The sequence below is a fragment of the Heptranchias perlo genome, unplaced genomic scaffold, assembly GCF_035084215.1.
Source record: "Heptranchias perlo isolate sHepPer1 unplaced genomic scaffold, sHepPer1.hap1 HAP1_SCAFFOLD_88, whole genome shotgun sequence".
NCBI classification, from domain to species: domain Eukaryota; kingdom Metazoa; phylum Chordata; class Chondrichthyes; order Hexanchiformes; family Hexanchidae; genus Heptranchias; species Heptranchias perlo.
In genome coordinates this window covers 1,482,970-1,507,753 of record NW_027139918.1, presented here as the reverse complement: position 1 = coordinate 1,507,753, position 24,784 = coordinate 1,482,970, and the positions used below count along the sequence as shown (strand labels likewise).

Genomic DNA, 24,784 nt, shown 5'->3' with positions numbered 1-24,784 from the left:
CCTTTCTTTCCTTCCCTATCATTCCTAAATACCTTGTAGCCAGGAATATTAAGTACCCAATCCTCTCTTTCTTTGAGCCAGGACTCTGTTATTCCCACTATATCATCGTCCCATGTGACGATTTGATCCTGCAGCTCACCAACCTTATTTACCAGGCGACGTGCATTTACACACATGCATTTCAAACTCATCTTAGACTGTCTCGCATTTCCCCCTGTCTGATCCCTCCCATTTCTGAACTATTCTTTTCTCTAGTGTTATTTGTCTCCTCCAATCCTCTGATTCTCTTTTCTAATGTTTCATCCTGGTGCCCATCCCACTGCTAAATTAGTTTAAACCCTCCCCCACAGCAATATTTAATCTTGCCGCGATGACGTTGGTCCCAGCCCTGTTGAGGTGCAACGCGAACCATTTGTACACATCCCTCCTGCCCTAAAACTTGTCCCAGTGCCCATGGAATCTGAAACCCACCCCCCTGCACCATTTTTCCAGCCATGCAGTCTTATCCTACGAATCCTATACTCACTGGCGCGTGGCACTGAGAGCAGTCCAGAGATTACTACCTTTGAGGTCCTGCTTTTTAACTTCCTTCCCAGCTCCTGAAATTCTGACAGCAGGACCTCATCCCTTTTCCTTCCGATGTCGTTGATACCCACATGGACCACAACGTCTGGCTCTTTTTCTCCCTCTCCTCAAAATGTTCTGCAACTTTTGAATTAGAACCATCTGTGGATCCCCTGTCACGATCAGTAGAGTATCTGGACACCCTGTAAATATTAGTACTGATTCTAGAACCCATCTAAAAATTAGAACCGTCTCTCGATCCCTTGTAAATATTAGTACCATCTCTGGATCCCCTGTAAATATTAGAACCATCTCCAGATCCCCTGTAAATATTAGTACCATCTCTGGATCCCTTGTAAATATTTGCACCGTCTCTAGATCCCCTGTAATTATTAGTACCATCTCTGGATCCCTTGTAAATATTCGTACTGTCTCTGGATCCCCTGTAAACATTAGTACTGTCTCTGGATCCCCTGTAAATATTAGTACAGTCTCTGGATCCCCTGTAAATATTAGAACCGTCTCTCGATCCGTTGTAAATATTAGTACTGTCTCTGGATCCCCTGTAAATATTAGTACTGTCTCTGGATGCCCTGTAAATATTAGTACAGTCTCTGGATCCCCTGTAAATATTTGAACCATCTCTAGATCCCCTGTAAATATTTGCACCGTCTCTGGATCCCCTGTAAATATTAGTACCATCTCTGGATCCCTTGTAAATATTAGAACCATCTCTAGATCCTCTGTAAATATTTGCACCGTCACTAGATCCCCTGTAAATATTAGTACCATCTCTGGATCCCCTGTAAATATTAGTACAGTCTCTGGATCCCCTGTAAATATTAAGACGGTCTCTAGATCCCCTGTAAATATTGATGCCGTCCTGGATCCCCTGTAAATATTAGAACCGCCTCGAGATGCCCTGTATATATTAGTACCATCTCTGGATCCCCTGTAAATATTAGTACCGTCTCTGGATCCCCTGTAAATATTACTATCGTCTCTGGATCCCCCGTAAATATTAGTACCGTCTCTGGATCCCCTGTAAATATTACTATCGTCTCTGGATCCCCTGTAAATATTAGTACCGTCTCTGGATCCCCTGTAAATATTTCTATCGTCTCTGGATCCCCTGTAAATATTAGTACCGTCTCTGGATCCCCTGTAAATATTAGTACAGTCTCTGGATCCCCTGCAAATATTAGAACAATCTCTAGATCCACTGCAAATATTACCACCATCTCTCGATCCCCTGTAAATATTAGCACCATCTCCAGATCTCCTGTAAATATTAATACCGTCTCTGGATCCCCTGCAGATATTACAACCATCTCTAGATCCCCTGTAAATATTAGCACCATCTCGAGATCCCCTGTAAATATTGGTACCATCTCTAGATCCCCTGTAAATATTAGCACCATCTCTGGATCCCCTGTAAATAGTAGTACCATCTCTAGATCCCCTGTAAATATTAGTACCATCTCCGGATCCCCTGCAGATATTACAACAATCTCTAGACCCCCTGTAAATATTAATACCGTCTCTAGATCCCGTGTAAATATTAGTACCCTCTCCGGATCCCCTGTAAATATTAGTGCCGAATCTCGATCCCCTGAAAATATTAGCACCATCTCTATATTCCAAGTAAATATTCGTACCATATCTGAAAAGCCTGTTAATATTAGTACCATCTCTGCATTCCCTGCAAATGTTCGTCCCCTCTCTGGATCCCCTGTAAATATTAGTAGTGTCCCTGGATCCTCTATAAATACTGAACCAACTATGGATCCCCTTTAAATATTGATATCGTATCTGGATCCGTCTGTAAATATGACAGACTATGGAACACTGTAAATATTAATACAGTATCGAGATCACCTCTAAACATTAGTACCGTTTCTGGATCCCCTGTAAATATTCATACCGTCTCTGGATCTCCTGTAAATATTAATACTGCCTCTCGATCCTTGTAGCTATTAATACCATCTCTGGATCCCCCCATTACGATCAATACCAACTCTGGATCCACTGTAAATATTAGTACAGTCTCTGGAAACCCTGTCAGTATTAGCAACGTTACTGGTTCCCCCTGTTACTATCAGTACTGTCTCCAGATCCACTGTAAATATTAGTACCATCTCTGCTTCCCCGGTAAATATTAGTAACTACTCTGGAATCCCCTGCAACTGTTACTACCCTCTCTTGATCCCCTGCAACTATTAGTACTTTATCTGGGTCCCCATGTAAATGTTAGCACCATCTCTGGATCCCCTGCATGTATTAATACCATCTCTGGATGCTCTGAAACTATTAGTACCATTTCTGGACCCCCTGTCAATATTAGTACCATTTCAGGACCCCCTGCAAATATTAGTATCATCTCTAGATTCCTTGTAAATATTAGAAACGTCTCTGGATCTCCCTGTAAATATTAGTACCATCTCTGGTTCCTCGGTAAATAATAGTACTGTCGGTGGAACCCCTGCAAATATCATCAACATCTCTGGAGTCCACCTGTAACTATTAGTACTATCTCTGGATCACCCTGAAACTATTAGTAAATTCTCTGGATCTACTGTAAATATTGGTACTGTATCTAGATTCCTTGTAACGATTAGTTACATCTCTGGATCTCCACTGTAACTATTAGTACTGACTATGGATCCCCCTGATACTATTAGTAATTTCTCCGGGAACTCGGTACATATTAGTACCGTCTCTGGATTCACTGTGAATAATTGAACCGTCACTTAATCCCGTGTGAAAAATAGTACTGTTTCCAGATCCCTTGTAAATATTAGACCGTCTCTGGAACCCCTGTAAATATCAGACCGTCTCTGGATCCTTTTAAAAATTAGTACTGTTTCTGGATCCCCTGTAAATATTAGAACGTCTCTGGAACCCCTGTAAATATCAGACCGTCTCTGGATCCTTTGTAAATATTAGTGCTGTTTCTGGATCCCCTGTAAATATTAGACCGTCTCTGGAACCCCTGTAAATATCAGACCGTCTCTGGATCCTTTGTAAATATTAGTGCTGTTTCTGGATCCCCTGTAAATATTAGTGCCGTGTCTGGATCCCCTGTAAATATTGTTACCGTCTCTGGATCCCCTGTTAATATTAGTTCAGTTTCTGGTACCCCTGTAAATATTAGTGCCGTCTCTGGATCCCCTGTAAATTTTAGTGTCGTCTATGGAACCCCTGTAAATATTGGTACCGTCTCTGGATCCCCTGTAAATATTAGCACCATCTCAGGATTCCCCAATAACGATTGATATTGCCTCTGGGTCTCTTGTAAATGATAGTGGAATCTCGTGAAACCCTGCAAATATTAATACTGTCTCTGGATCCACTGTAAATATTACTACCGTCTCTGGATCCCATGTAAATATTAGTACCGTCTCTGGATCCACTGTAAACATCAGTACTGTCTCTGGATCCCCTGTAAATATTTGTGCCGTCTCTGGATCCCTGTAAATATTAATACCGTGGCTGGATCCGCTGTAAATGAGGGTACGTTAGCGTAGTGGTTATGTTACTGGGCTAGTAACATAACCACTATGCCTGGAATAAAATCCAGAGTCACGAGTTCAAATCCCGCCACGGCGGCTGGCGAATTTAAATTCAATTCATTAAATAAAATCTGGAATTAAAATACTAGTATCAATAATGATAGCCGTGAAACTACCGGATTGTCGGAAAAACCCATCTGGTTCACGAATGTCCTTCAGGGAAGGAAACCTGCCATCCTGACCCGGTCTGGCCAATATGTGACTCCAGACCCACAGCAATGTGGTTGATTCTTAATTGCCCTCTGAAATGGCCGAGTACGCCACTCAGTTGTAAAAAAAATCTCGCTTGGGATGGGCAATAAATGCCGGCCTTGCCAGCAACGCCCACATCCCGTGAACGAATAGAAAAAAAAATGTTAGTACTGTCTCTGGATCCGCTGTAAATATTAATGCAGTTTCTGGTACCCCTGTAAATATTGGTGCCGTCTCTGGATCCCCTGTAAATTTTAGTGCCGTCTCTGGAACCCCTGCAAATATTGGTACCGTCTCTGGATCCCCTGCAAATATTAGCACCATCTCAGGATTCTCGAATAACGATTGATATTGTCTCTGGGTCTCTTGTAAATGATAGTGGAATCTCGTGAAACCCTGCAAATATTAATACTGTCTCTGGATCCACTGTAAATATTACTACCGTCTCTGGATCCGCTGTAAATATCAGTATTGTCTCTAGATCCCTGTAAATATTAGTACTGTCCCTGGAACCCCTGTAAATATTAGTACAGTCTCTGAATCCCATGTAAATATTAGTAGCGTCTCTGGATCCCAGTGCCCATGGAATCTGAAACCCTCCCTCCTGCACCATTTTTCCAGCCATGCAGTCTTATCCTACGAATCCTATACTCACTGGCGCGTGGCACTGAGAGCAGTCCAGAGATTACTACCTTTGAGGTCCTGCTTTTTAACTTCCTTCCCAGCTCCTGAAATTCTGACAGCAGAACCTCATCCCTTTTCCTTCCTTTGTCGTTGATACCCACATGGACCACAACGTCTGGCTCTTTTTCTCCCTCTCCTCAAAATGTTCTGCAACCTTTGAATTAGTACCATCTGTGGATGCCCTGTCACGATCAGTAGAGTATCTGGACACCCTGTAAATATTAGTACTGTTTCTAGAACCCATCTAAAAATTAGAACCGTCTCTCGATCCCTTGTAAATATTAGTACCATCTCTGGATCCCCTGTAAATATTAGAACCATCTCCAGATCCCCTGTAAATATTAGTACCATCTCTGGATCCCCTGTAAATATTACTATCGTCTCTGGATCCCCTGTAAATATTAATGCAGTTTCTGGTACCCCTGTAAATATTCGTGCCGTCTCTGGATCCCCTGTAAATTTTAGTGCCGTCTCTGGAACCCCTGCAAATATTGGTACCGTCTCTGGATCCCCTGTAAATATTAGCACCATCTCAGGATTCTCCAATAACGATTGATATTGTCTCTGGGTCTCTTGTAAATGATAGTGGAATCTCGTGAAACCCTGCAAATATTAATACTGTCTCTGGATCCACTGTAAATATTACTACCGTCTCTGGATCCGCTGTAAATATCAGTATTGTCTCTAGATCCCTGTAAATATTAGTACTGTCCCTGGAACCCCTGTAAATATTAGTACAGTCTCTGAATCCCCTGTAAATATTAGTAGCGTCTCTGGATCCCTGTAAATATTAGTACAGTCTCTGAATCCCCTGTAAATATTCGTACTGTCCCTGGATCCCTTGAAAATCTTTGTGTCGTTTTTGGATCCCCTGTAAACATTAGTACTGACTCTGGATCCCCTGTAAATATTTGTGCCGTCTCTGGATCCCTGTAAATATTGGTACCGCGTCTGGATCCCCTGTAAATATTCGTACCATCTCTGGATCCCCTGTAGATATTAGTACCGTAACTGGATCCTCTGTAAATATTAGTGCTGTCTCTGGATCCCCTGTAAATATTAGTACTGTTTCTGGATCCCCTGTAAATATTGGTACTGACTCTGGATCCCCTATAAATATTAGTACTGTCTTTGTATCCCCTGTAATTATTAGTACAGCCTCTGGATCTCCTGTAATTATTAATACTGTCTCTGGATCCCTGTAAATATTATTACTGTCTCTGTATTCCTTGTAAATCTTTGTGTCGTCTTTGGATTCACTGCAACCATTAGTACTGTCTCTGGATCCCCTGTAATTATTAATACTGTCTCTGGATCCCTGTAAATATTCGTACTGTCTCTGTATTCCTTGTAAATCTTTCTGTCGTCTTTGGATCCCCTGCAACCATTCGTACTGTCTCTGGTTCCCCTGTAAATATTAGTACTGTCTCTGGATCCCCTGTAATTACTAGTACTGTCTCTGGATCCCCTGTAAATATTACTGCTATCTCTGGATCCCTGTAAATATTAGTACAGTCTTTGGATCCCCAGTAAATATTATTACAGTCTCTGGATCCCCTGTTAATATTAGTGCTGTCTCTGGATCCCTGTAAATATTAGTACAGTCTCTGGATCCCCTGTAATTATTGGTACTGTCTCTGGATCCCCTGGTAGTATTAGTACAGTCTCTGGATTCCCTGTAAATATCAGTACTGTCTCTAGATCCCTGTAAATATTAGTACTGTCCCTGTAACCCCTGTAAATACTAGTACAGTCTAAGGATCCCCTGTAAATATTGGTAGCGTCTATGGATCCTGTAAATATTCGTACTGTCTCTGGATCCCTTGTAAATATTAGACCTGTCTCTGGATCCCCTGTATATCTTTGTGCCGTCTCTGGATGCCTGTAAATATTAGTACCGTGTCTGGATCCCCTGTAAATATTAGTGCAGTTTCTTGTACCCCTTTAAATATTAGTGCCGTCTCTGGATCCCCTGTAAATTTTCGTGCCGTCTCTGGAACCCCTGTAAATATTGGTACCATCTCTGGATCCCCTGTAAATATTAGCATCATCTCAGCATTCCCCAATAACGATTGATATTGTCTCTGGGTCTCTTGTAAATGACAATGGAATCTCGTGAAACCCTGCAAATATTAATACTGTCTCTGGATCCACTGTAAATATTACTACCGTCTCTGGATCCCTGTAAATATTAGTACCGTCTCTGGATCCACTGTAAATATTAATACTGTCTCAGGATCCCCTGTAAATATTTGTGCCGTTTCTGGATCCCTGTAAGTATTAGTACTGTGTCTGGATCCGCTGTAAATATTAGTACCGTATCTGGATCCCCTGTAAATATTAGTACCGACACTGGATCATCTGTAAATATTAGTACTGTCTCTGGATCCCCTGTAAATATTAGTACTGTCTCTGGATCCCCTGTTAGTATTAGTACAGTCTCTGGATTCCCTGTAAATATCAGTATTGTCTCTAGATCCCTGTAAATATTAGTACTGTCCCTGTAACCCCTGTAAATATTAGTACAGTCTCTGGATCCCCTGTGAATATTAGTAGCGTCTCTGGATCCCTGTAAATATTGGTACCGCGTCTGGATCCCCTGTAAATATTAGTACCGTCTCTGGATCCCCTGTAGATGTTAGTACCGTAACTGGATCCTGTGTAAATATTAGTGCTGTCTCTGGATCCCCTGTAAATATTAGTACTGTTTCTGGATCCCCTGTAATTATTAGTACTGTCGCTGGATCCCCTGTAATTATTAATACTGTATCTGGATCCCTGTAAATATTAGTACTGTCTCTGCATTCCTTTTAAATCTTTGTGTCGTCTTTGGATCCCCTGCAACCTTACGTACTGTCTCTGGATCCCCTGTAAATATTAGTACTGTCTCTGGATCCCCTGAAAATATTAGTTCTGTCTCTGGATCCCCTGTAATTACTAGTACTGTCTCTGGATCCCTTTTAAATATTAGTACCGTCTCTGGATCCACTGTAAATATTAGTACTGTGTCTGGATCCCTGTAAATATTAGTACTGTCTCTGGATCCCCTGTAAATATTAGTACGGTCTTTGGATCCCCTGTATATATTATTACAGTCTCTGGATCCACTGTAAATATTAGTGCTGTCTCTGGATCCCTGTAAATATTAGTACAGTCTCTGGATCCCCTGTAATTATTAGTGCTGTCTCTGTTTCCCATGTTAGTATCAGGACAGTCTCTGGATTCCCTGTAAATGTCAGTACTGTCTCCAGATCCCTGTAAATATTAGTACTGCCCCTGGAACCCCTGTAAATATTAGTACAGTCTCTGGATCCACTGTAAATATTAGTAGCGTCTCTGGATCCCTGTCAGTATTCGTTCTGTCTCTGGATCCCTTGAAAATCTTTGTGTCGTCTTTGGATCCCCTGTAAATATTAGTACTGTCTCTGGATCCCCTGTAAATATCAGTACCGTCTCTGGATCCCCTGTAAATATTAGTACTGTCTCTGGATCCCCTGTAAATATTTGTGCCGTCTCTGGATCCCTGTAAATATTAGTACCGTCTCTGGATCCCCTGTAATTATTAGTACCGTCTCTGGATCCCCTGTAAATATTAGGACCGTCACTGGATCCTCTGACAATATTAGTACTGTCTCTGGATCCCCTGTAAATATTAGTACTGTCTCTGGATCCGCTGTAAATATTAGTACTGTCTTTGGATCCCCTGTAAATATTGGTACAGTCTCTGGATCCCCTGTAATTATTAATACTGTCTCTGGATCACTGTAAATATTAGTACTGTCTCTAGATTACCTGTAAATATTTGTGTCGTCTTTGGACCCCCTGCAACCATTAGTACTGTCTCTGGATCCCCTGTAAATATTAGTACAGTCTCTGGATCCCTGTAAATATTAGAAACGACTTTGGATCCTGTGTAAATATTAGTACCGTCTCTGGATCCCCTGTAAATATTTGTACTGTCTCTGGGTCCCTGTAAATATTTGTGCTCTTTCTGGATCCCTGTAAATATTAGTACCGTCACTGGATCCTGTGTAAATATTAATACCATCTCTGGATTCCTGAAAATATTAGTACCATCTGTGGATCACTGTAAATATTAGTACTGTCTCTGGATTCGCTGTAAATATTAGTACTGTCTCTGGATCCCCTGTAAATATTAGTAAAGTCTTTGGATCACCTGTAATTATTAGTACAGCCTCTGGATCCCCTGTAATTATTAATACTGTCTCTGGATCCCTGTAAAAATTCGTACTGTCTCTGGATTCCTTGTAAATCTTTGTGTCGTCCTTGGATCCACTGCAATCATTAGTACTGTCTCTGGATCCACTGTAATTATTAATACTGTCTCTGGATCCCTGGAATTATTAGTACTATCTCTGGAACACCTGTAAATATTAGTACTGTCTCTGGATTCCCTGTAATTACTAGTACTGTCTCTGGATCCCTTTTAAATGTTAGCACCGTCTCTGGATCCCCTGTAAATATTAGTACTGTTCTGGATCCCCTGTAAATATTAGTACAGTCTCTGGATCCCCTGTACATATTAGTACAGTCTTTGGATCCCCTGTAAATATTATTACAGTCTCTGGATCCCCTTTAAATATTAGTGCTGTCTCTGGATCCCTGTAAATATTAGTACAGTCGCTGGATCCCCTGTAATTATTAGTACTGTCTCTGGATCCCCTGTTAGTATTAGTACAGTCTCTGGATTCCCTGTAAATATCAGTACTGTCTCTAGATCCCGTTTAATATTAGCACTGTCCCTGGAACCCCTGTAAATATTAGTACAGTCTCTGGAACCCCTGTAAATATTAGTAGCGTCTCTGGATCCCTGTAAATATTCGTTCTGTCTCTGGATTCCTTTGAAAATCTTTGTGTCGTCTTTGGATCCCCTGGAAACATTGGTACTGTCTCTGGATCCCCTGTAAACATTAGTAATGTCTCTGGATCCCCTGTAAATGTTAGTACCGTCTCTGGATCCCATGTAAATATTAGTACTGTGTCTGGATGCCCTGTAAATATTAGTACCATCTCTGGATCCCCTGTAAATATTAGTACCGTAAATGGATCCTCTGAAAATATTCGTACTGTCTCTGGATCCCCTGTACATATTAGTACTGTCTCTGGATCCCCTGTAAATATTAGTACTGTCTCTGGATCCCCTTTAAATATTAGTGCTGTCTCTGGATCCCTGTAAATATTAGTACAGTCTCTGGATCCCCTGTAAGTATTAGTACTGTCTCTGGATCCCCTGTTAGTATTAGTACAGTCTCTGGATTCCCTGTAAATATCACTACTGTCTCTAGATCCCTGTAAATATTAGCACTGTCCCTGGAACCCCTGTAAATATTAGTACAGTCTCTGGAACCCCTGTAAATATTGGTAGCGTCTCTGGATCCCTGTAAATATTCGTACTGTCTCTGGATCCCTTGAAAATCTTTGTGTCGTCTTTGGATCCCCTGTAAACATTAGTACTGTCTCTGGATCCCCTGTAAACATTAGTAATGTCTCTGGATCCCCTGTAAATGTTAGTACCGTCTCTGGATCCCATGTAAATATTAGTACTGTCTCTGGATCCCCTGTAAATATTAGTACCGTCTCTGGATCCCCTGTAAATATTGGTACCGTCACTGGATCCCTGTAAATATTAGTACTGTCTTTGGATCCCCTGTAAATATTAGTACAGTCTCTGGATCCCCTGTAATTATTAATACTGTCACTGGATCCCTGTAAATATTAGTACTGTCTCTGGATTCCTTGCAAATCTTTGTGTCGTCTTTGGATCCCCTGCAACCATTAGTACTGTCTCTGGATCCCCTGTAATTATTCGCACCGTCTCTGTATCCCCCTATTAACATTGGTATTGTCTGTGGGTCTCTTGCAAATTATAGTGTAATCTCTGGAAACCCTGCAAATATAAATACTGTCTCTGGATACACTGTAAATATTAATACCGCCTCTGGATCCCCTGTAAATATTTTGACGTCCCTGTATCCCTGTAAATATTAGTACCATCTCTGGATCTCCAGTAAATATTGGGACCGTCTCTGGAAGCCCTGTAAATGTTAGTACCGTCTCTGGATCCCCTGTAGATAATAGTACCGTCTCTGGATCCCCTGTAAATATTAGCACCGTCTCTGGATCCCCTGTAATTATTAGTACTGTCTCTGGATCCCCTGTCATTATTAGTACTGTCTCTGGATCCCTGTAAATATTAGTACTGTCTCTGGATCCACTGTAAATATTATTACCGTCTCTGGATCCTATGTAAATATTTTTGCCGTCTCTGGATCCCTGTAAATATTTTTGCCGTCTCTGGATCCCTGAAAATATTAGTACTGTCTCTGGATCCCTGTAAATATTAGTACCGCCTCTGGATCCCCTGTGAATATTTTGCCGTCCCTGTATCCCTGTAAATATTAGTACCGTCTCTGGAAGCCCTGTAAATGTTAGTACCGTCTCTGGATCCCCTGTAGATAATAGTACCGTCTCTGGATCCCCTATAAATATTAGCACCGTCTCTGGATCTCCTGTAAATATTAGTACCGTCACTGGATCCCCTGTAAATATTAGTACTGTCTCAGGATCCCCTGTAATTATTAGTACTGTCTCTGGATCCCTGTAAATATTAGTACTGTCTCTGGATCCACTTTAAATATTAGTACCGTCTCTGGATCCCCTTTAAACATTAGTTCAGTCTCTGGATCCCCTGTAGATGTTAGTACCGTAACTGGATTCTCTGTAATTATTAGTGCTGTCTCTGGATCCCCTGTAATTATTAGTACTCTCTCTGGATCCCTGTAAATATTAGTACTGTCTCTGCATCCACTGTAAATATTATTACCGTCTCTGGATCCCCTGTAAATATTTTTGCCGTCTCTGGATCCCTGTAAATATTAGTACCGTCTCTGGATACCTTTTAAATAGTAGAACTGTCTCTGGATCTCCTGTAAATATTAGTACCGTCACTGGATCCCCTGTAAATATTAGTACTGTCTCAGGATCCCCTGTAATTATTAGTACTGTCTCTGGATCCCTGTAAATATTTTTGCCGTCTCTGGATCCCTGTAATGATTAGTATCGTCTCTGGATCCCCCTATAACGATTGATATTGCCTCTGGGTCTCTTGCAACTCATAGTGGAATCTCTGCAAACCCGGCAAATATTAATACTTTCTCTGGATCCACTTTAAATATTAATACCGTCTATGGATCCCCTGTAAATATTAGTACCGTCTCTGGATCCCTTTATAATATTAGCACAGTCTCTATATCCCCTGTAGATATTAGTACCGTCTCTGGATCCCCTGTAAATATTAGCACCGTCTCTGTATCCCCCGATAACGATTGATATTGTCTCTGGGTATCTTGCAAATAATAGTGTAATCTCTGGAAACCCTGCAAATATTAATGCTGTCTCTGGATCCACTGTAAATATTAGTAACGGCTCTGGATCCCCTGTAAATATTAGTACCGTCACTGGATCCCCTGTAAATATTAGCACCGTCTCTAGATCCCCTATAGATATTAGTACCATCGCTGGATCCCCTGTAAATATTTGCACCGTCTCTGGATCCCCCTATAACGATTGATATTGCCTCTGGGTCTCGTGCAAATAATAGTGGAATCTCTGGAAACCCTGCAAATATTAATACTGTCTCTGGATCCACGGTAAATATTAGTACCGTTTCTGGACCCCCTGTAAATATTAATACCGTCTCTGGATCCCCTGTAAATATTAGTACTATCTCTGGATCCCCTGTAAATATTCGTACCGTCACTGGATCACCTGTCCATATTAGTACTGTCTCTGGATCCCATGTTAATTTTAGTACTGTCCTTGGATCCCCTGTAATTATTAGTACTGTCTCTGGATCCCCTGTAAATATTAGTACTGTCTCTGGATCCCCTGTAAATATTAGTACCGTCTCTAGATCCCCTGTAAATATTAGTACCGTCACTGGATCCTCTGAAAATATTCGTACAGTCTCTGGATCCCCTGTACATATTAGGACTGTCTCTGGATCCCCTGTAAATATGAGTACTGTCTCTGGATCCCTGTAAATATTAGTACTGTCTTTGGATCCCCTGTAAATATTAGTACAGTCTCTGGATCCCCTGTAATTATTAATACTGTCACTGGATCCCTGTAAATATTAGTACTGTCTCTGGATTCCTTGCAAATCTTTGTGTCGTCTTTGGATCCCCTGCAACCATTAGTACTGTCTCTGGATCCCCTGTAATTATTCGCAACGTCTCTGTATCCCCCTATTAACATTGGTATTGTCTGTGGGTCTCTTGCAAATTATAGTGTAATCTCTGGAAACCCTGCAAATATAAATACTGTCTCTGGATACACTGTAAATATTAATACCGCCTCTGGATCCCCTGTAAATATTTTGACGTCCCTGTATCCCTGTAAATATTAGTACCATCTCTGGATCTCCAGTAAATATTGGTACCGTCTCGGGAAGCCCTGTAAATGTTAGTACCGTCTCTGGATCCCCTGTAGATAATAGTACCGTCTCTGGATCCCCTGTAAATATTAGCACCGTCTCTGGATCCCCTGTAATTATTAGTACTGTCTCTGGATCCCCTGTCATTATTAGTACTGTCTCTGGATCCCTGTAAATATTAGTACTGTCTCTGGATCCACAGTAAATATTATTACCGTCTCTGGATCCTATGTAAATATTTTTGCCGTCTCTGGATCCCCGTAAATATTTTTGCCGTCTCTGGATCCCTGTAAATATTAGTACTGTCTCTGGATCCCTGTAAATATTAGTACCGCCTCTGGATCCCCTGTGAATATTTTGCCGTCCCTGTATCCCTGTAAATATTAGTACCGTCTCTGGAAGCCCTGTAAATGTTAGTACCGTCTCTGGATCCCCTGTAGATAATAGTACCGTCTCTGGATCCCCTATAAATATTAGCACCGTCTCTGGATCTCCTGTAAATATTAGTACCGTCACTGGATCCCCTGTAAATATTAGTACTGTCTCAGGATCCCCTGTAATTATTAGTACTGTCTCTGGATCCCTGTAAATATTAGTACTGTCTCTGGATCCACTTTAAATATTAGTACCGTCTCTGGATACCCTGTAAATATTTTTGCCGTCTCTGGATCCCTGTAATTATTAGTACTGTCTCTGGATCCCCTGTAAGTATTAGTACAGTCTCTGGATCACATGTAAATATTAGTACATAATCTGGATCCCCTTTAAACATTAGTTCAGTCTCTGGATCCCCTGTAGATGTTAGTACCGTAACTGGATCCTCTGTAATTATTAGTGCTGTCTCTGGATCCCCTGTAATTATTAGTACTGTCTCTGGATCCCTGTAAATATTAGTACTGTCTCTGCATCCACTGTAAATATTATTACCGTCTTTGGATCCCCTGTAAATATTTTTGCCGTCTCTGGATCCCTGTAAATATTAGTACCGTCTCTGGATACCTTTTAAAAAGTAGAACTGTCTCTGGATCTCCTGTAAATATTAGTACCGTCACTGGATCCCCTGTAAATATTAGTACTGTCTCAGGATCCCCTGTAATTATTAGTACTGTCTCTGGATCCCTGTAAATATTTTTGCCGTCTCTGGATCCCTGTAATGATTCATATCGTCTCTGGATCCCCCTATAACGATTGATATTGCCTCTGGGTCTCTTGCAACTAATAGTGGAATCTCTGCAAACCCGGCAAATATTAATACTTTCTCTGGATCCACTTTAAATATTAATACCGTCTATGGATCCCCTGTAAATATTAGTACCGTCTCTGGATCCCTTTATAATATTAGCACAGTCTCTATATCCCCTGTAGATATTAGTACCGTCTCTGGATCCCCTGTAAATATTAGCACCGTCTCTGTATCCCCCGATAACGATTGATATTGTCTCTGGGTATCTTGCAAATAATAGTGTAATCTCTGGAAACCCTGCAAATATTAATGCTGTCTCTGGATCCACTGTAAATATTAGTAACGGTTCTGGATCCCCTGTAAATATTAGTACCGTCACTGGATCCCCTGTAAATATTAGCACCGTCTCTAGATCCCCTATAGATATTAGTACCATCGCTGGATCCCCTGTAAATATTTGCACCGTCTCTGGATCCCCCTATAACGATTGATATTGCCTCTGGGTCTCGTGCAAATAATAGTGGAATCTCTGGAAACCCTGCAAATATTAATACTGTCTCTGGATCCACGGTAAATATTAGTACCGTCTCTGGACCCCCTGTAAATATTAATACCGTCTCTGGATCCCCTGTAAATATTAGTACTATCTCTGGATCCCCTGTAAATATTCGTACCGTCACTGGATCACCTGTCCATATTAGTACTGTCTCTGGATCCCATGTTAATTTTAGTACTGTCCTTGGATCCCCTGTAATTATTAGTACTGTCTCTGGATCCCCTGTAAATATTAGTACTGTCTCTGGATCCCCTGTAATTATTACTACTGTCTCTGGATCCCTGTAAATATTAGTACTGTCTCTGGATCCCCTGTAATTATCAGTACTGTCTCTGGATCCCCTATAAATATTAGTACCGTCACTGGATGCCCTGTAAATATCAGTACTGTCTCTGGATCCCCTTTAAATACTAGTACTTTCTGTTGACTCCCCTTTAAGGATTAGAAGCATCTCTGGATCGCCCTGTTAATATTAATGCAGTCTCTGGACCACCTGAAAATAGTTAGAAGTCGGGAGGGATGTGGTCGAGGAGGCGAGCAATGAGGGAGAGGAGGGGACGAGTGGCAGAGAGGAAGGGAGGAATGGGGATAGGAGGACAGGACGAGGACAAGAAGCGAATTACAGGGGAGAGGAGGGGAGAATTGGGGAGCGGAGAGGAGGAATGGGGAGAGGAGGGGAGGAATGGGGAGAGGAGAGGGCGAGACGAAGTGAGGAACGGGGAGAGGAGGCGAGGAACGGGGAGAAGAGGTGAGGAATGTGGCGAGGAGGCGCGGAACGGGACGAGGAGGCGAGGAACGGGACGAGGAGGCGCGGAACAGGGAGAGGAGGGTAGGAACAGGGGGAGAGGAGTGGAGGAACAGGGGGAGAGGAGGGGAGGAACGGGGGAGAGGAGTGGAGGAACAGGGGGAGAGGAGCAATGAGGGACAGGAGTGGAGGAATGAGTGAGTGCAGGGAGGAACGGGGGAGATGAAGGGTCAATGGGAAAAGTAGAGAGGAATGGGGAGAGTAGGAGAGGATCATGAGAGGAGAGGAGTAATGGGTTTAGGTGGGGAAGAATGGATAGGAGGAATGGGGACAGAAGGAGAGGAATGGGGGAGAGGAGGGGATCCCCCTGCAAATAATAGTACTTTATCTGGATCCCCTGAAAATATTAGTACCGTCTCTGGATCCCCTGTAAATATATGTGCCGTCTCTGGATCCCCTGTAAATATTAATACCGTCTCTGGATCCCCTGTAAATATTTGTACCGTCTCTGAATCACCTGTAAATATTAGTAGCATCTCTGCAGTCCACATATAACTATTATTAATGTCTCTGGATCAGCCTATAACTGTAAGGAATTACTCTCGGTACTCTATCAATCTTAGTACCGTCCCTGGATCCCTTCCAAATATTTGTACCCTCTCTGGATCACCCTGTAACTATTCGTACCATTTCTGGGCCTGCTGCAAAAATTAATACCGTCTCTAGATCCCTTTTGAATTTAAGCACTGCTTTTGTATTCTCTGCAAATATTAATACTTTACCTGGATCCCCATGCAAATATTAGTACCATCTTTGCTTCCCCGGTAAATATTAGTAACTACTCTGGAATCCCCTGCAACTGTTTGTACCCTATCTGGATCCCCTGAAACTATTAGTACTTTATCTGGGTCCCCATGAAAATGTTAGTACCATCTCTAGATCCCCTGCATGTATTAATACCATCTCTGGATGCTCTGTAAATATTAGTACCATTTCTGGACCCCCTGTCAATATTCGTACCATTTCTGGACCCCCTGCAAATATTAGTATCATCTCTAGATTCCTTGTAAATATTAGTAACGTCTCTGCATCTCCCTGTAAATATTAGTACCATCCCTGGACCCTCGGTAAATATTAGTACTGTCGCTGGATCCCCTGCAAATATCATCAACATCTCTGGAGTCCACCTGTAACTATTAGTACTATCTCTGGATCACCCTGATACGATTAGTAATTTCTCTGGATCTACTCTAAATATTGGGACTGTATCTTGATCCCTTGGAAATATTAGTTACATCTCAGGATCCCCACTGTAACTATTAGTACTGACTCTGGATCCCCCTGATACTATCAGTAATTTCTCCGGTACTCGGTACATATTGGTACCGTCTCTGGATTCACTGTGAATATTTGAACCGTCTCTGAATATCATGTAAACATTAGGACTGTTTCTGGATCCCCTGTAAATATTAGACTGTCTCAGGATTCCCTGTAAATATCAGACCGTCTCTAGATCCTTTGTAAATATCAGACCGTCTCTCGATCCTTTGTAAATATTAGTACTGTTTCTGGATCCCCTGTAAATATTGGAACCGTCTCTGGATCCCCTTTAAATTCTAGTGCATTCTCTGGATCCCCTGTAATTATTACTGCCGTCTCTGGATCCTCTGTAAATATTAGTGCCGTCTCTGGATCCCCTGTAAATATCAGTGTCGTCTCTGGATCCCCTGTAAATATTGGTACCGTCTCTTGATCCCCTGTAAATATTACTGCCGTCTCTGGATCTCCTGTAAATATGAGTGCCGTCTCCAGATCCGCTGTAAATATTAGTGCCGTCTCTGGAAACCCTGTAAATATTGGTACCGTCTCTGGAAGCCCTGTAAATATTAGTACCGTCTCTTGATTCCCTGTAGATATTAGTACCGTCTCTTGATCCCCTGTAATTATTCGAACCGTCTCTGTATCCCCCTATTAACATTGATATTGTCTGTGGGTCTCTTGCAAATTATAGTGTAATCTCTGGAAACCCTGCAAATATAAATACTGTCTCTGGATACACTGTAAAGATTAGTACCGCCTCTGGATCCCCTGTAAATATTTTGACGTCCCTGGATCCCTGTAAATATTAGTACCATCTCTGGATACCCTGTAAATATTAGTACCGTCTCTGGTTCCCTGTAAATATTCGTACTGTCTCTGGATCCCCTGCAAATATTGGTACCGTCTCTGGAAGCCCTGTAAATATTAGTACCGTCTCTGGATCCCCTGTAGATAACAGTACCGTCTCTGGAACCCCTGTAAATATTAGCACCGTCTCTGCATCCCCCTATAACGAATGATATTGCCTCTGGGTCACGTGCAAATAATAGTGGAATCTCTGGAAACCCGGAAAATATTAATACTGTCTCTGGATCCACTGTAAATATTAGTACCGTCTCTGGATCCCCTGTTAATATTAGCACTGTCCTTGGATCCCCTGTAAATATTAGTACTGTCTCTGGATCCCCTGCAAATATTACTGCTGACTTTGGATCCCCTGTAAATATTAGGACAGACTCTGGATCCCCTGTAATTATTAGTACTGTCTCTGGATCCCCTGCAAGCATCAGTGCAGCCTCTGGATCCCAGGTAAATACTAGTACAGAATCTGGATCCCCTTTATATATTAGCACAGACTCTGGATCCCCTGTAATTATTAGTACTGTCTCTGGATTGCCTGTAAATATTAGTACTGTTTTTGGATCCCCTGTAAATATTAGTAAAGTCTCTGGATTCACTGTAAATATTAGTACTGTCTCTAGATCCCCTGTAAATATTGGTGGCGTCTCTGGATCCACTATAAATATTAGTACCGTGTCTGGATCCCCTGTAAATATTAGTACCGTCACTGGATCCCCTTTAAAAATTAGAACTGTCTCTGGATCCCCTGTTAATATTAGTACTGTCCTTGGATACCCTGTAAATATTAGTACAGTCTCTGGATCCCCTGTAATTATTAGTACTGTCTCTGGATCCCCTGTAAGTATTAGTACAGTCTCTGGATCACATGTAAATATTAGTACATAATCTGGATCCCCTTTAAACATTAGTTCAGTCTCTGGATCCCTGTAAATATTAGTACAGTCTCTGGATCCCCTGTAATTATTAGTACTGTCTCTGGATTCCCGGTAAATATTAGTACTTTCTTCGGATCCCCTGGAAATATTAGTACAGTCTCTGGATTCCCTGTAAATATTAGTACTGTCTATAGATCCCCTGTAAATATTAGTGCCGTCTCTGGATACCCTGTAAATATTGGTACCGCCTCTGGAAGCCCTGTAAATATTAGCACCGTTTCTGTATCCCCTGTAAATATTAGTACCGTCTCCAGATCCCCTGTAGATATCAGTGCTGTCTCTGGATCCCCTGTAAATATTAGCACCATCTCTGGATGCCCCTATAACGATTGATATTGTCTCTGGGTCTCTTGCAAATAATAGTGTAATCTCTGGAAACCCTGCAAATATTAATACTGTCTCTGGATCCACTGTAAATATTAGTACCGTCTCTGGATCCCCTGTAAATATTTTTCCCGTCTCTGGTTCCCTGTAAATATTAGTACAGTGTCTGGATCCCCTGTAAATATTAGCACCATCTCCGGATCCCCTGGAAATATTGGTACCGTCTCTGGAATCCCTGTAAATATTGGTACCGTCTCGAGATCCCCTGTGGATATTAGTACCGTTTCTGGATCCCCTGTAAATATTTGCCCCGTCTCTGGATCCCCCTCTCACGATTGATATTGCCTCTGGGTCTCTTGCAAATAATAGTGGAATCTCTGGAAACCCGGAAAATATTAATACTGTCTCTGGATCCACTGTAAATATTAGTACCGTCTCTGGATCCCCTGTACATATTAGTACCGTCTCTGGATCCCCTGCAAATATTAGTACTGTCTCTGGATCCCCTGTTAATGTTAGTACTGTCCTTGGATCCCCTGTAAATATTACTACTGTCTCTGGATTCCTTTAAAATATTACTGCTGTCGGTGGATCCCCAGTAAATATTAGCACAGTATCTGGAACCCCTTTAATTATTAGTACTGTCTCTTGATCCCCTGTAAATATTAGTACAGTCTCTGGATCCCCTGCAAATATTAGTACAGTATCTGGATCCCCTTTAAATATTAGTACAGTCTCTGGATCCCTGTAAATATTAGTACAGATCTGCATCCCCTGTACATATTAGTACCGTCACTGGATACCCTGTAAATATTAGTACTGTCTCTGGATCCCCTGTTAATTTTAGTACTGTCCTTGGATCCCCTGTAAATATTAGTAATGTCTCTGGATCCCCTGTAAATATTACTACTGTCTTTGTATCCCTGTAAATATTAGTACAGTCTCTGGATCCCCTGTAATTATTGTACTGTCTCTGGATCCCCTGTAAATATTAGTACAGCCTCTGGATCCCCTGTAAATATTAGTACATAATCTGGATCCCCTTTAAATATTAGTACAGTCTCTGGATCCCTGTAAATATTAGTACAGACTCTGGATCCCCAATAATTATTAGTACTGTCTCTGGATTCCCTGTAACTATTAATACTGTCTCAGGATCCACTGTAAATATTCGTACTGTCTCTGGATTCCCTGTAAATATTAGTGCTGTCTCTAGATCCCCCTTAAATATTAGTGCCGTCTCTGGATCCCCTGAAAATATTGGTACCGTCTCTGGATCCCCTATAAATATTAGTGCTGTCTCTGGATCCCCTGTAAATATTGGTACCGCCTCTTGATGTCCTGTAAATATTAGCACCGTTTCTGGATCCCCTGTAAATATTAACAACGTCTCTAGATCCCCTGTAGATATTAGTACTGTCTCTGGATCCCCTTTAAATATTAGCACCATCATGGATCCCCCTATAACGATTGATATTGTCTCTGGGTCTCTTGCAAATAATATTGTAATCTCGGAAACCCTGCAAATATTAATACTGTCTCTGGATCCACTGTAAATATTAATTCCGTCTCTGGATCACATTAAATATTAATACGGTGTCTGGATCCCCTTTAAATATTAGTACCGTCTCTGGATCCCCTGTAAATATTTGCACCGTCTCTGGATCCCCCTATAACGATTGATATTGCCTCTGGGTCTCTTGCAAATAACAGTGGTATCTCTTGGAAAGCCTGCAAATATTAATACTCTCTCTGGATCCACTGTAAATATTAGTACCGTCTCTGGATCCCCTGTAAATATTAGTACCGTCTCTGGATCGCCTGTGAATATTAGTACTGTCTCTGCATCCCCTGTACATATTAGTACCGTCACTGGATCCCCTGTAAATATTAGCACTGTCTCTGGATCCCCTGTAAATATTACTACTGTCTTTGGATCCCCTGTAAATATTAGTACAGTCTCTGGATCCCCTGTAATTATTAGTACTGTCACTGGATCCCCTGTAAATATTAGTACAGTCTCTGGATCCCCTGTAAATATTAGTACAGAATCTGGATCCCCTTTAAATATTAGTACAGTCTCTGTAACCCTCTAAATATTAGTACAGTCTCTGGATCCCCGATAATTATTAGTACTGTCTCTGGATTCCCTGCAACTTTTAGTACAGTCTCTGGATCCCCTGTAAATATTAGTACAGAATCTGGATCCCCTTTAAATATTCGTACAGTCTCTGGATCCCTGTAAATATTAGTACCGTCTCTAGATCCCCTGTAGATATTAGCACTGTCTCTGGATCCCCTGTAAAAATTAGCACCATCTCTGGATCCCCCTATAACAATTGATATTGTTTCTGGGTCTCTTGCAAATAATAGTGTAATCTCTGGAAACCCTGCAAATATCAATACTGTCTCTGGATCCACTGTAAATATTAGTACCGTCTCTGGATACCCTGTAAATGTTTTTTCCCGTCTCTGGATCCCTTTAAATATTAATACTGTGTCTGGAACCCATGTAAATATTAGTACCGTCCATGGATCCCCTGTAAATATTACTACTGTCTCTGGATCCCCTGCAAATATCACTGCTGACTTTGGATCCCCAGTAAATATTCGGACAGTCTCTGGATCCCCTGTAATTATGAGTACTGTCTCTGGATCCCCTGCAAATATTAGTACAGTCTCTGGATCCCATGTAAATACTAGTACAGAATCTGGATCCCCTTTAAATATTAGTACAGTCTCTGGATCCCTGTAAATAATAGTACAGTCTCTGGATCCCCTATAATTATTAGTACTGTCTCTGGAATGCCTGTAAATATTAGTACTGTTTTTGGATCCCCTTTAAATATTAGTACAGTCTCTGGATTCACTGTAAATATTAGTACTGTCTCTAGATCCCCTGTAAATATTGGTGCCATCTCTGGATCCAATGTAAATATAGTACCGTCTCTGGATCCCCTGTAAATATTAGTGCCGTCTCTGGATGCTCTGTATATATTGGTACCGCCTCTGGAAGCCCTGTAAATATTAGGATCGTTTCTGGATCCCCTGTAAATATTAGTACCGTCTCTAGATCCCCTGTAAATATCAGTACAGTCTCTGGATCCCCTGCAAATATTAGTACAGTATCTGGATCCCCTTTAAATATTCGTACAGTCTCTGGATCCCTGTAAATATTAGTACAGATCTGCATCCCCTGTACATATTAGTACCGCCACTGGATCCCCTGTAAATATTAGTACTGTCTCTGGGTCCCCTGTTAATGTTAGTACTGTCCTTGGATCCCCTGTAAATATTAGTAATGTCTCTGGATCCCCTGTAAATATTACTACTGTCTTTGTATCCCTGTAAATATTAGTACAGTCTCTGGATCCCCTGTAATTATTCGTACTGTCTCTGGATCCCCTGTAAATATTAGTACAGCCTCTGGATCCCCTGTAAATATTAGTACAGAATCGGGATCCCCTTTAAATATTAGTACAGTCTCTGGATCCCTGTAAATATTAGTACAGTCTCTGGATTCATTATTATTATTAGTACTGTCTCTGGATTCCCTGTAACTATTAGTACTGTCTCAGGATCCACTGTAAATATTCGTACTGTCTCTGGATTCCCTGTAAATATTAGTGCTGTCTCTAGATCCCCTGTAAATATTACTGCCATCTCTGGATCCCCTGAAAATATTGGTACCGTCTCTGGTTCTCCTATAAATATTAGTGCCGTCTCTGGATCCCCTGTAAATATTGGTACCGCCTCTGGAAGCCCTGTAAATATGAGCACCGTTTCTGGATCCCCTGTAAATATTAGTACCGTCTCTAGATCTCCTGTAGATATTAGTACTGTCTCTGGATCCCCTGTAAATATTAGCACCATCTCTGGATCCCCCTATAACGATTGATATTGTCTCTGGGTGTCTTGCAAATAATATTGTAATCTCGGAAACCCTGCAAATATTAATACTGTCTCTGGATCCACTGTAAGTATTAATTCCGTCTCTGGATCCCATTAAATATTAATACGGTGTCTGGATCCCCTTCAAATATTCGTACCGTCTCTGGATCCCCTGTAAATATTTGCAAGGTCTCCGCATCCCCCTACAACGATTGATATTGCCTCTGGGTATCTTGCAAATAATAGTGGAATCTCTTGGAAAGCCTGCAAATATTAATACACTCTCTGGATCCACTGTAAATATTAGTACCGTCTCTGGATCCCCTGTAAATATTAGTACCGTCTCTGGATCCCCTGTAAATATTAGTACTGTCTCTGCATCCCCTGTACATATTAGTACCGTCACTGGATCCCCTGTAAATATTAGCACTGTCTCTGGAGCCCCTGTAAATATTACTACTGTCTTTGGATTCCCTGTAAATATTAGTACAGTCTATGGATCCCCTGTAATTATTAGTACTGTCTCTGGATCCCCTGTAAATATTAGTACAGTCTCTGGATCCCCTGTAAATATTAGTACAGAATCTGGATCCCCCTTAAATATTAGTACAGTCTCTGGAACCCTCTAAATATTAGTACAGTCTCTGGATACCCTAAAATTATTAGTACTGTCTCTGGATTCCCTGCAACTATTAGTACAGTCTCTGGATCCCCTGTAAATATTAGTACAGAATCTGGATCCCCTTTAAATATTAGTACAGTCTCTGGATCCCTGTAAATATTAGTGCAGTCTCTGGATCCCCTATAATTATTAGTGCTGTCTCTGGATTCCCTGCAACTATTAGTACTGTCTTAGGATCTCCTCTAAATATTAGTACAGTCTCTGGATTCCCTGTAAATATTAGTACCGTCTCTCGATCCCCTGTAGATATTAGCACTGTCTCTGGATCCCCTGTAAATATTAGCACCATCTCTGGATCCCCCTATAACAATTGATATTGTTACTGCGTCTCTTGCAAATAATAGTGTAATCTCTGGAAACCCTGCAAATATCAATACTGTCTCTGGATCCAATGTAAATATTAGGACCGTCTCTGGATCCCCTGTAAATATTTTTCCCGTCTCTGGATCCCTTTAAATATTAATACTGTGTCTGGAACCCATGTAAATATTAGTACCGTCCCTGGATCCCCTGTAAATATTTGCACCGTCTCTGGATCCCCCTATCACGATTGATATTGCCTCTGGGTCTCTTGCAAATATAGTGGAATCTCTGGAAACCTTGCAAATATTAATCCTCTCTCTGGATCCACTGTAAATATTGGTACCGTCTCTGGATCCCCCGTAAATATTAGTACTGTCTCTGGATCCCCTGAACATATTAGTACCGTCACTGGATCCCCTGTAAATATTAGTACTGTCTCTGGATCCCCTATTAATATTAGTACTGTCCTTGGATCCCCTGTAAATATTATACTGTCTCTGGATCCTCTGCAAATATC

General features: G+C 41.5%; 1 protein-coding gene across 1 annotated transcript in view; it reads left to right on the top strand.

Annotated features, from left to right (window-relative positions):
• Nucleotides 1-5,113: 5,113 nt before the first annotated feature.
• LOC137319602 (uncharacterized) overlaps nucleotides 5,114-24,784 on the top strand; it is a 29,193-nt gene continuing 9,522 nt past the window's right edge. Inside the window, exons 1-5 of the mRNA XM_067981700.1 lie at nucleotides 5,114-5,226; nucleotides 5,328-5,526; nucleotides 8,216-8,418; nucleotides 18,501-18,579; nucleotides 20,447-20,714. Of these exons, the coding sequence (XP_067837801.1) occupies nucleotides 5,114-5,226; nucleotides 5,328-5,526; nucleotides 8,216-8,418; nucleotides 18,501-18,579; nucleotides 20,447-20,714 (862 nt within the window). The remainder of the gene's footprint in view (nucleotides 5,227-5,327; nucleotides 5,527-8,215; nucleotides 8,419-18,500; nucleotides 18,580-20,446; nucleotides 20,715-24,784) is intronic.